General features: G+C 40.5%; 1 protein-coding gene across 1 annotated transcript in view; it reads left to right on the top strand.

Moving 5' to 3' along the window:
* The window catches only part of PHKB (phosphorylase kinase regulatory subunit beta), a 420,515-nt gene that overhangs the window by 40,041 nt on the left and 367,296 nt on the right, over positions 1–13,178 (top strand). Inside the window, exon 4 of the mRNA XM_075577209.1 lies at positions 8,794–8,883. Within this exon, the coding sequence (XP_075433324.1) occupies positions 8,794–8,883 (90 nt within the window). The remainder of the gene's footprint in view (positions 1–8,793; positions 8,884–13,178) is intronic.

Below are 13,178 nucleotides of genomic sequence, written 5' to 3'. Positions count from 1 at the left end.
ACAGGACAACGCACGCAGCTACTCCGGAGCTCCAAACACATTTTTCAATAATATTACATAACATTGACATGACATTACAAGTTTCAAATACAACAATGGTACATAATCAAAAATCTATACCACTAAATAACAATATGAGTCACAAAGTCACAATAGGTTGCTCTACAAAAAATGTTGCAATTCCCAATCCACGTTTAAACCGTATGGATGCAATGTATGGAGAGAAAAGATCCAGTACATTTCTCTCCTATTGAGAAGTTGAATTCTATCTCCACCTCTTACATTAACGGGGACATGTTCAATGCCAATGAATTTTAAGTTGGATATACCTCCTTGTGGACACTCAGAAAAGTGCCTAGGCACTGGATGTGTGTTATCTTTTTTCCGAATCAGCCTCACATGTTCAGAGATACGCACTTTAAGTGGTCTAATAGTACGACCGACATATCTCTTATTGCACCCACATGAGATGACATATATAACATAACTGCTATTACAATTAATAAAAGATCTAATTTTATGTCTATCTTTGGGGTACAATGTGTGTATTCTCTTTGTGGGGACAGCAAATGGGCACCACCTGCACAAACCACATTTATGAAATCCTTTGGGTATATGTCCCTTAGGACTGGGGGGACATGATTGAAATAAACTTTTTGACACTGAAGTGGCCAATGTATTGGCTTTTTTGAAAACGAATCTGGGGCCACTTTCGGTGATGGAATCCAAATCTGAATCTAATTTGAGAATTCCCCAATGTTTATATACAATAGAACGGATTTGTTGTATTTGTCCATTAAACTGAGTAATAAACAAAGGATTATCAATAACATTAGTTTTTTTCTGTTTCTTTTGATGAATCAATTTGGTACGATCCATAGATTCTGCATCCATATATGCTGCTTTTACAATATTAGGAGCATAGCCCCTAGCCAAAAATTTAGAACTGAGTTCTTTGGAATGTTTCTCAAAAGAATCTTTGTCAAAACAAAGTCTTCTGTACCTTTGGAACTGGCCCTTAGGAATACCTCTAATAAGAGATTTAGGATGGCTACTGTTAGCATGCAGATAGGAATTTCTGGAGTGAGGTTTGATAAAGACATCTGTTCTTATATTAGTATTAGGGTCACCATGGAGTGTCACGTCAAGAAAATCAATAGAATGTGTATCTGTATGAAATGTGAATTTTAAATTTATATCGTTGGTATTAAGTTCGTGAATAAAAGAATATAAACTATCTAACTCACCGTGCCAAATAAAAATCAAATCATCAATATATCTCTTATAGAAGATAATATTGGAAAGATAAGGATTAGTGCTACCATAGATATGTGTGGACTCCTATAAACCCATGAAAAGATTGGCATATGAAGGAGCAAAAGAGCTCCCCATAGCCGTGCCCCGTTTCTGAAGATAAAAAAGAGAATCAAACAAAAAATAATTGTGCGTGAGTAAAAATGGAATCAGTGATAAATGAAATTTGTGCCATAGAAAGTGAAGATTCTTCGAGGTAGTGATTAATAGCCAATAAACCATGTTGGTGTTCAATAATAGTGTATAAAGACGTGACATCCATGGTGACCCATCTATATCCATCCCTCCAGACAATATCCTTCAGTGCTATAAGGAGGGCCGTGGTGTCCTGAATGTAAGAAGGCAAGGTGTGCACCATTGGCTGAAGAAACCTGTCAACATATTTGGAGACACCATCTCCCAAAGATCCAATACTCGCAACGATAGGACGCCCAGGGGGGTCCTCGAGGGATTTATGGATCTTTGGGAGATGGTGAAAGACCGGTTTCACCGGATGCAAACAATTCAAAAAATTCCTTTCTTTAACAGTCAATACATATAAAACATCTCCCAATGCCAACAGATCTTGTAAATCTTTGATATAATCATTTGTTGGATCTGTCTTCAGTCTCAAATAAAAATAACCATCATTTAATAGCCTTAATGCTTCTTCTCTATATTTAAGGGCAGACTGAACCACTATTGCACCCCCTTTGTCAGCCTTTTTTATGACAATAGATTTGTCATTTTTTAAGATATCAAGATCATTTCTCTCAACTCTGGAAAGATTATCAAATTTAGGCGATGAAAAAGAGAAACCTTCGGACAAAATTCTAAGATCCCGCTCTACCAACCTTTCAAAGTTTGATATACTGGGACCCTTAGAATTGTGGGGAATAAATAATGATTTTCTCTTCAAACCAGAGTATACATGACCAAAAAAAGGGGTGTCAATTGGGTCATCTACACAGCTCACTCGATATAGGGATTTCATTTTGAGACCAAAGACATCCTCCCCAAAAGAACATACATCATGATTAGTCGGTTCAACATAAGCATTGATATCTGTACACATATCAGCATTATCTTTTTTAATAAACAATTTTTTAAGAGCTAACTTCCTGGTGTACTTTTGGAGGTCGATGATCGTGGAAAACAAATTAAAGTTCTCTTGTGGAGCAAAATTGAGGCCCTTATTCAACAGCAATGTTTGTTGTAAAGTTAGAGGGGTATCTGAAATGTTAATGACATTATTTTTAGACGTATCTAAAAATATTTCTTCCTCTTGCTGTCTGATCCTGTGATTTTCCCTGTTTTTCTTCCCCCTTCTGCTCCTCTTCCGTTTTTTGACGGTGGGTTAGTAGTATTAGTTGGGGGCCAAGAAGGATCTTCTCGGGTACTGGTCATATAGCTTTTATTAAAAAAGCCACGCTCAGAATCTTTGTGGTCTTGATGTCTATTAGAAAAGGACACGGATGGTCTATCTATAGTGTCAGATGAATCGGTATCAGAACTTGATCTCCTGTCTGAATGTGGCGATTTAAGAATGGATTTAGTATTAGGCCTTTGTTCAATGTTGCCCCCATCATGTGCCCATTTGTTAGGTGTAGAGTGGGTGGGGTTCCTAGATCTATAGGGTTCACGATTGGAAACAGGTCTCTCCCAGCAGTAGACCTGATTCCTTTCATAATCCCCTCTGTCTCTTGAAAATGTCTCTTGTTTTTTCATTATTACCCCCTTCTCCATTTTCTCAATGTTTACTAACAGGATTTTGTCATTGTGTGGGAATTGCTCCATATTACAAAATTTATTAAGCTCGGTTTTAAGGGTATTGATCTCTTTAGCTAAAATTGCCTTTTCACTTATCTTTGTATTTATTATAAGTTCCATTAATTTTTTAGAACTCTCATCAAGTATTTTTCTCCAATGGAGTTCAAATTCCTTATTAATAAATCCAAAAGAAGGCATCTTTTTCATGTGGAGACCCCTTGGGATACGTTTGACTCTTATATAGTTTTCTAGGGTGGTTATATCCCAAAAGAGTCTAATGTCTTGTGTTAGTAAACGTTCTAATCTGACGAAATGGTCAATCAGATCTGAAGGGCTCTCGCAAGTAATATTTTCAGTATCTTCATCAAATACCCTTTTGGCTTTTTTAAGTCTCTCCAAGTTATTTTCACAATCCTGAACATACAGGCATACCCCGCATTAACGTACGCAATGGGACCGGAGCATGTATGTAAAGCGAAAATGTACTTAAAGTGAAGCACTCCCTTTTTCCCACTTATTGATGCATGTACTGTACTGCAATCGTCATATACGTGCATAACTGATGTAAATAACGCATTTGTAACAGGCTCTATAGTCTCCCCGCTTGCGCACAGCTTCGGTACAGGTAGGGAGCTGATATTGCTGTTCAGGACGTGCTGACAGGCGCATGCGTGAGCTGCTGTTTGCCTATTGGGCGATATGTACTTACTCGCGAGTGTACTTAAAGTGAGTGTCCTTAAAGCGGGGTATGCCTGTATGTAGTTTTGATAACAGTCTCTATATCCTCTTCCTCGTCCATTTCAGGAAAAAATGTGAATCTCAACTATTACAGCAACTAATTATTTAATAAATAGAAAAAATGTATAAGAAAAATTACTAGTTTAAAAAAATGTGTCACTAATCACCACCAGCCTTGCTGCAGTACAAAAAAAAACTCTCAATAAAGCATCAATTGATATATCATATAAGGAAAAAACATTTTCTTTCAATCTTGAGAGAGGACTCTGTGCAGCCTGAGGCTCAAGTATAGTACAAAATAGCAGCCAACCAACACCGCAGACCCTCCCCAGAGTTTCACGTTGGGGATAAGATCTGGCTTTCAACTAGAAATCTACGATTTAAAGGTTCCAACCATTAAATTGGGACAAAAATACATTGGGCCATTCTGTATTTCAGCACTGATCAATCCAGTGTCCTTCAGATTAGAACTTCTAGAGGCCATTAAAATATACCCCGTTTTTCACATTTCCCTGTTTGAAGCCATTCCGGGAGAATCCCTTTCCTGGACGCACCTTTCCTCCTCCTGACCCTGTTCTGGTGGATAAGAAAGAGAAATTCATTGTGGAAAGAAGTTTGGACTCCAGGTTACACCAAGAGAGACTACAATATCTGGTCCACTGGGGGGCTGTGGCCTAGAGGAGAGATCATGGGAACCAACAATTTTTGTACATGCTCCACGACTGTTCAGGGCTTTCCACCATAGATATCCAGACAAGCCTTGGAAAGAGATCGACCGGAGAACGCTCGTGGGAGGGGGTATTAATGTCAGGTTCTTCCTGACGTTCCAGCCTGCAGTATCCATGCACACCGACCGGGACTACTGCTGGTCTTGCTAGCTCTCACAGAACATTCCAGACTCTGAAACCTAACACCTCTGCACCTGTGCTCTATCTCTCAGCCTGCCTTTATAAGCCTCCCCTTCCTATACCTAAGTGCCTGTTTATACTGGTTCCTCCAGCACCTGCTAGGTTCCTGTATTCTCTGCTGCTGTCGCTGTATGCTGTTGCCTTGTTTATACAGTCCCAGTCCTGTTCCTCAGTCTTAGTCCTGTATCCTAGACCCAGTCCTATTCCAGCCTCCTCGTTGCCGTCCTTTGCTTGTGACCTCGACCACGCTACATACTGCCTGCCTCCGACCTCTGCATGTGACCCCAACCACGCTCCCTGCTGTTCCTGCCATTGGGATTCACTCCAGCCGTAGATCAATCCTTGACCGTGGAAACTGTACCCATCAAAGACAGAGGGATTACTAATTTATTCTCTACCACTTCCTTTTGGTTCCAGTAATGCATCGACTCTAAAGTATTATATGTGCACAGACGTCTATAAGGCGTATGATATACAGTGTTTAATAATGTTATTGAAACATGCATAACAGATTTAAAACCAGGTTTATTTGCATAGCAGTTGATTCCTTTTTGACTGCTACAACCTTGTTATGCCACCCATTCTTAATGGGCACAGTCAAGTTTACTTTAAGCTGCTAAAAAGGCTGTCTGTGAATTTTCCAGAAATTAAAAAAAAAAAAAGCAATTACAATATTATAAGGCTTTAATTCTCGCAGAACTAATGAAGCGCTGCACTTTTTTTTTTTTTTTAATTAGGTGAACTTGTACACGAGTGAATGTTAATTTCCGTTAACGGCTAGCATATCTTTCCCTTTTAAATTGAAATAGACTGTGGTTTATATGCATCAGTCTTATTAATATTTTAAGCTGCAAACTCGGTCTTTAATGTGTGTGGGTTTATATGTAACGTGTGTGTTTGTATATAATAACTTTATTTCATGTTTTTTTTTTTTAAACGAAGAAGAAACCCACTTCAGTGGGAGACCTTGATTGGCGGATAAACCCACGCTGAAGGTTCTCCGAAATGTATTCTCACATATCCTTGGTTTCTGGTTCCGAAAGGGAATAGGTTCAGCCTCATGGAGGGATGACCCCTGGGAGCAGAGTTTCGTAAATGCATGGTCTATGAAGTTCCCTGCGGCTCCTGAATCCACAAAAGCCTGAGTGAAAATGAATGCTGGTCCCCAGGAGAGTGAAACCGGCAGGAGGAGCCGTGAAGGGTGAGGTGATAGAGGAATATTCTCTTAACATTTCTTCTATTCTTCCATCTTCACTGGGCATTGCGGTTTTCCTTATGTAGGACAGTCTGTGACACAGTGACGTTTTGAGCCCACTGTACAGACACAGTCCTCTGACACGTCTCATAGTTTTCTTCTGCTCAGGTAACTTGGTGTCGCCTAATTGCATCGGTTCCTCAGGGAGAGGTTCCTGCATCCGTAGATCGATTCTCATGCAGACCGCAATAAATTTCCCCAGATCTTTGAGAGTGTCCCGGCAAGTTAGTTCATCCTTTAACCCCTCAGAAAGCCCCAGCCAAAATGCTGCCAGCAAAGCTTCCTTTTTCCAGCCTGTCTCTGTGGCAAGGGTTCAGAATTCAATGGCTTACTTGCCCACAGTACGGATTCCTTGCCGGACTCGAAGGAACGAAGCAGAAGAGACGCGACCAGGAGCGTCAAAATCTTTTTTGAATGTTTAGAGGAAGGCAGCGCAGTCATTAATCAGTGGAGATTCCTTTTCTCAGAGGGGGGAGGCCGAGGCCAAAGACTTGTCTGTCAGTAGAGAAATGAGGTAGGCTACCCTGGATCGATGAGTGCTAAACATGGAGGGCTGGAGTTCGAACTGCATCGATCATTGGTTCCGAAATCCTCTACAAGTCATAGGATTCCCTCCATAACGTGGAGGCGTCGGGATCCGTGGCTCTCTGGGCATAGGAGATGACGGAACTGGCGCCGGGGAAGCTGCCAGCAATGGCAGTACAGGGGTAGAACCCACCTGAAATGTATCCAGCCGGATTATAATGTCCTGAAGTCGGCTGGAAATTAATTTCCTCTGTTGGTTTTGCTTTGTGAAGCGTGTCTCATGATCTCCAAGTAGTTCCCCTTGGAGAGATACGGCTCGCTACCTCAGCGGGATCCATGTTTGGCCGAGCAAAATGTGACGGTGCTTAAGTCAAATCAGGAGGCACAGTGCTGAGGTAGGGATACAAATAAACCGTGACCCAGTGACAGATTCCTGTAAGAGTATCCGTAGTCAGTATGGAAGCAGGGTTCCGAGCTTGCGGCAGAGGTGCAAAGTCGAGGAGGCAAGTGGAGGTCAAGGCTGGCGGAAGGCAGCAAGGTCGGGGTCACGGTTCGGGACAGCAAGAGGAATTCAAAACAGGCAAGAGGGTAAGGCATAACTGCAAAGACCGACAGGAGCTGCAAACACATAGAACTTTGCTCTGCGACTTTCTATGGTAACTGCAGCCTTATAAAGCAGGCTGCCAGTACCCAAAATGGCCACAGGGAGGAGAAAGGGCAGGAGAGACAGATAACCGGACCGCAGTGAAAACCCAGCACGGATTGAGCAGAATCCTTACAGGCCATAAGAGGAACAATCTGAAGGTGGCCATACTCAAAAGTAATCTTAGAACACCAAAAGAGAGACGGTTGCATGAAGACAAATTTATGCAACTGTTCGGGACACTTAGCAGTGACCTAAATCAAAACCGCAGCTTCATGAGTAACTATCCTGACAAGAGAACTCTCTTCCCATGAGTGCTAAAGGCCATGTCTATACATACTGCGCTACATGAATGCACACAGCTGTCTCTAATTGTTTCATTCGCCTATAATATATATATTTTTAACTGTGCATGCAATGTCTAATATATAATGTATAACCTGTTCATTTATGTAACTGTATTTGTAACCATGTATTATTTGTCTTAACTCTGTGCCCAGGACATACTTGAAAACGAGAGGTAACTCTCAATGTATTACTTCCTGGTAAAATATTTTATAAATAAATAAATCTTACACATACATATGTCCAATGCAATTCTATCCATATATACCAATAGGGACCACATAGTATCTACACACATTAATAGTAATGCAACACCCTCTTACATTTCTACATCTACTCACACCATTGGTATACACTCCCATACACACATTTTGTAAAGCGCTGTACACACTGTGGGCGCTTTATAAATGTATATTTACACACAAACACACACACACACACACACACACACACACTCTTACATCACTAACATTCAGGAACTATTTAACACCTTAAGTTATAGATCCCATTCTGCACAGGGGGAGGGATAGGCTTCAGTCAGATACATTCCAGAATGCACTGTTTTTACTGTAAGTAAAACACCTTGCTTGCTTTATCCATTGTAACACCGCCGGAAGAAGAGACCAGTGTATCTCGAAATCTCGCCCAAATAAAAGCATTTCGTTAGCCACAGACCGGTATGGTCTATTAGTTTTTGATTTTATATGTCTACAGTATAGATAGTGTGTGTATATATGTATGTGTGTATATATATGTATGAGGGGAGTCCACAATAGTCATTTGACTGTAATACTGAATTAGTAGTGTTTTCCTTCCAGTTATGTGATACTGTTCACAATTTGCTTATGTACCATTTGCCTGTTAAATGTGTTGGGTGCGGTACAATTGAAAATCTCAGGACATACTGTAAAAGTTTTTGCTTTTTTTTTTTTTTTTTTAAACCTGTATCACTTTTTAAAATATTGTGTGTGTGTGTGTGTATCTATAAAGTTTACAATACTGTAGCTAAAAGCATAAGTGGAAGTTGTAGTTTAAAGCCGCTTTGGGATGAAAATTGGGACCAAATGTTTGACACATGAATTTACAGTCGATGTTTCACTAATGCAGAGATCTTTATTTCTGTATAGTATTCACAGAGGTCTTGGATAATAACGGTGAGCATTTAAGCGTGATGGACTGGTCTGTGGGAAATGCAATTAACATAATCAGTGTGATTAATGAAAGAGACAATTGTTTATTATGCTGCATGAGAATGCTTGATACGTTTATTTTGGAGATAAGATCCTGTTTTCACTTTGGTACTTTTTCTTTTATAGGCTCAGTATATGAACCTCTTAAAAGCATTGACCTTCCAAGGCCGGATCATCAAAGCCTTTGGGACCAGTTGGATCGTTATTACAGAATTGGTAAGTACGTTTACACACACGTAAAATGATCGTGCAGTGATTTTTGTTCAATGACACAATAAACATGTCTTCAGACATCAATAGGTCACCAACACAAGAGGCTGTTTGATTGGAAACGACACATTCATCGTTTTGGGTACCAAAGAAAATGTAAATGGCTTGCATTTTTTGTTGTTGGTAGCTTTGTAATGCTGAACAAGGATATATCATCAGTTCCCTTGTGGCTTTGGGAATGTGCACGTGGAATAGACTTTGGGGTTGGGACACTTATACCATTCCCTAATGTTGGTGGCACCTTGAATGTTCAGGCTAAGCTCCACGTAAAGACTATCTAGGTTGTATTCCAGTTGTCCATTTGACTCATTGCACGCCACCCCCGGTACATACTGTACAGCTTGGGAGTAATGTTATGCTGTTTATTAAGTTTGCCCTTGGCACAACAGTTTGTGTGAGATTTTGAGGCTCTAATTTTGGAGACGGAGTGGAGTTGGCGATGCTTAGTTTCGACATGAAGTTTAAAAGTGCCCTGCATTGTTATTCTGTGAAGTAGATTTACTTTCAGAGAACCAAAAATCATTCCCACATATATGAATTACTGCTTTTCACACATCTATCCATCCTCTCTAAGGAGCATGTAAGGAGATGGTGTAACCGTAAGAAGTATAGAACAGTTTTGTGACTTATTGCTTTTCTACAATACAGTAGCTGTATACTACTGTATACTACATGACAACATTTCATAGACCTGCAGTAACAAAATGCACAGATTTCAGGAAAGTGTAGCCATGTACTGTAAATCAGTTTGGATTTTTCGAAGTCACAGAAAGAAGACCTATATTAAACCGTTATAGGAATATTGATATCCATGGTAACAGTTAACTCTGAAGACCACTTCTTTTATTTGTCTTTCTTTGTATAGGATGAGACATGTTTGGCCTTGTAGCTATATTGGGAATTACACAGCCGTATATACAGGAACTGTTTACGTGTAAGAAATGAAAGGGTACAATGTTTTCCGTCTTGTTAACACTTGCTTGTTCATTTCACAAGCTTGAGATGCTGGTCACTCGCGGGGATTATAAAAGGATATTATCTGCTCAGTCTTCCCATGAATAGCAAACGAAACTAATGTTTGGGACGTGTTTTTTAAAGCAGCTGTCGCCCCTATGTAACTCGCCTTTTTTCACAGGTTGAGAACCACAGGGTCCCCAGAGCTGAACCACATCATTTTCAGCTTAAGGAACCCTCTGCTTTCCGAAATACTTACCACCAGTTTGGCAGTAATTTATGGGTTTTAAATCTCTGCCGGCACCCAGGCTAATAGGAAGTTGCCATGGATGACATTGTGGTTTCCCGTTGGCCCCCCTGTCATGCTAAAGGGGTCTGTTATTTCCTGGTTAGATGGCATACTGTGTTCCCATGGATCGCAGGACGCAATCTGCCCTGTAGAGAAATAGGACGTCTTCATTTTCCCGGAAAATGGCCGCTGCGATCACGCGATCTCCACTTAAAGGAGCAATCCAAGCAATATCCAACATGTTTTGTTTTTTGTTTGTTTTTTTTTAAATCAGTTAGTATTGGTGTAGTATTAGATAATACGTATTTTAAAATTCAACTCTTGGCCATTTTTATGAGTATTATTATACTGAGCATCCTTCGATTTTCTATAGCAGGTTTCAACACACCTCCCCAGCAGTGCAAGATCATTGTAACACTTTCCTGTTTCTGATTTGTTGCCAATATTCCCAGCAATTTGAGCTGCAAACTGTAGCAATAGATAATATTAACTTGGTAATATAAGAATACATTGTAGCTGCTGAGTTACCTGGACTGAAGGATTGATTTGAAACTAAAAGGCAGTCATTTAGTGAACCCTAGGAAGCAGGATTTTGCTGATCGATCACGAGAGAACTAATTGATAGACAGCTTAGGTAATTAGTTTTCAATAAAGGTAATCAAAAGATGCATATATTAAAACACAAAGATTATTATAAAAAAAATGATGTTGCTAGGATTACCTCTCAAGTCACAATAAAGATAATATAATATTCTTACTATAAACAGAGACACATCATGCAGGTTTTTTTAGTTGAACCTGTTGATTCTTAATACATCAATAGTTATTTTAATTTTCAGATTTTACAGTAATTTCAGTTCAATGCCCCCCCAAAAGCATTTCAAAATTGAGTATTCAAGTGAATATAAACTTTGAAACTGAATAAATCCTTCATTTAATATCAAACTGATCTAATCTATATATAATTATGTTTTACACTCTTAAATCAGAACATCAAAGCTTATTTGTCAAGTGTGTGAGCAGTATAGAATAACTGGAAGCGGCTACAAACACATCTAATGGTAAAAATACAAATAACCTTTCCCGATTTCTGCCTGGCAAAGATTTTATAAAATAGAATATTTTATTATTGCTTATATTTTGTTAAACTCAGATTAACCAGGCTCTTATTTCAGTGGTTGTTACCAATCTCCAGAAGTCATGAATCTTTGTAGGCTTTTTCAATGTGCTCCATACTCTGCTCCATCATATATGAATTGTGATATTGTGGTGACAAATCCCACCTAAGATTAAATGAGGGGTGCCATGTATGGCACACCTGTGAGCACGTGACCTGCATATGGGACAAGGGTTACAGGCCATAAAACAAATGTCTTGTATTTTTAAGGCAATTTGTAACCAACGTTAACCTATGAAGTACCACATCGATTTAAAATACTTTCTCATGCCATATACCAGGGGTGCGCAAACTTTTCCCCGTGCCCACCCCTGCCTGCTCTTTTCGGCACCTGGCGCCTCTTCCCCCTCCCCCCCAGCTCGACCCCGGCTTCAAATGGCGCGCTGGGTCATGCGACATCACATCGCCATGGTAACGCGACGTCATGTGACACCGCAGCATCATTTGACTCCGGGTTACCAGGACGATGCCATGCTGAAAGGGAAGGTAAGTGTATTATAGAGGCCTTGCATTTAATTTAAATGCCTTGGGGGAGAGCACAGGACCTCTAACTGCCATGCCCCCCTCCCCCCTGAAAATGTAGCCCCTCCCCCCAGTTTGAGTACCGCTGCCATATACATTACAAAGGTATCCCCCATTCTAAATCTAGGGGAGGATAACTCTCTGCAAACTACCCAGGACCTGAGAAAATCCCCCCCACCCTCACGCACAGTTGATGCCATAGAGATTTAGAACTTTTAGACTGTAAGCTCTCTGTAGCAGGAATTTCATTTCCTATTGTCTGAATTAGTTTGCACTTATTACAATTTCCTGTATTGTATTGTCTTTTGTAAAGCACTAAGTATATTGGGGACGCTATATAAATGAAGATATACATGCATATATTAGCCGCAGGAGAAATGGACGCCAGAGAATTCTGGGATTTCACCAGGATTCTCTGACCCAATAGTTCTAATACCTGATTTCCTCTCCGTAACCTTTCCATTATTTGGGAGATGCTATGATATGCAGCACCCTTTTTTTCCATAACAGTTATGTCCGGCGCTCATAGAGCGCGTATGTGTGCGCGTGTATACACTTACAGACACACGCAGACAGACACACACACACACATACACACACAGACTTACACTTAAAAGATGACAGATGAATACAGGCAAAATTGTATAATCTTGGCTGTTTCACTTGTTATATGAAGTCCACTCCGTCAGATTCAGCTGGGCTCCTCATCAGAAATACAGCTACTGGGCTCAACCAGAAACGGCACTTCTTTACACAGGACCATATAGGCTCAGATGGGCTCCCAGAGTAACTTTTAGGTAAGGAAAGAGAGGGGTAACCAAAGTACAAACAATTTATTGAACTAAAAAACATATAAAGGATATGTCCGCCAGGGTAACAGTCCATATGCCAACCGTATCCTGCTGCTCTCCTTAACTTCTCAGGAGAACGCCCTGCGTTGTTCTTTCCTGGTCTCTCGGCATACACGGGATTCCACCAACACACTGAGGTCCTTAGTGGTTACAAACGACATCCTGCGTCCTCCGCTGGTGTCTCCGTGTACCCAGATCACTTCCGTGTCACGTGAGGCTTCAACTCGCGTCTCGCGAGTTTCGTAGGAAAGGGGCATGTCCCTGATGAAGCCGATAGGCGAAACTAGTAGGGCGAGGACGTGGATGTGGATCCTGTGTGAATAGTTCCCTGGAGGACTTGCTATCGTCAGTGCCAGTAGACTGTGACTTTCCTATGAAATCTCGCGAGACGTGAGATCTTTTCTGCTGTTTGGTGATGTTAAAGTGATGTTAAAGCTGCTTTATTTCA

The sequence above is a fragment of the Ascaphus truei genome, chromosome 19, assembly GCF_040206685.1.
Source record: "Ascaphus truei isolate aAscTru1 chromosome 19, aAscTru1.hap1, whole genome shotgun sequence".
NCBI lineage: Eukaryota > Metazoa > Chordata > Amphibia > Anura > Ascaphidae > Ascaphus > Ascaphus truei.
This window is presented reverse-complemented; position numbering and strand designations above follow the sequence as displayed.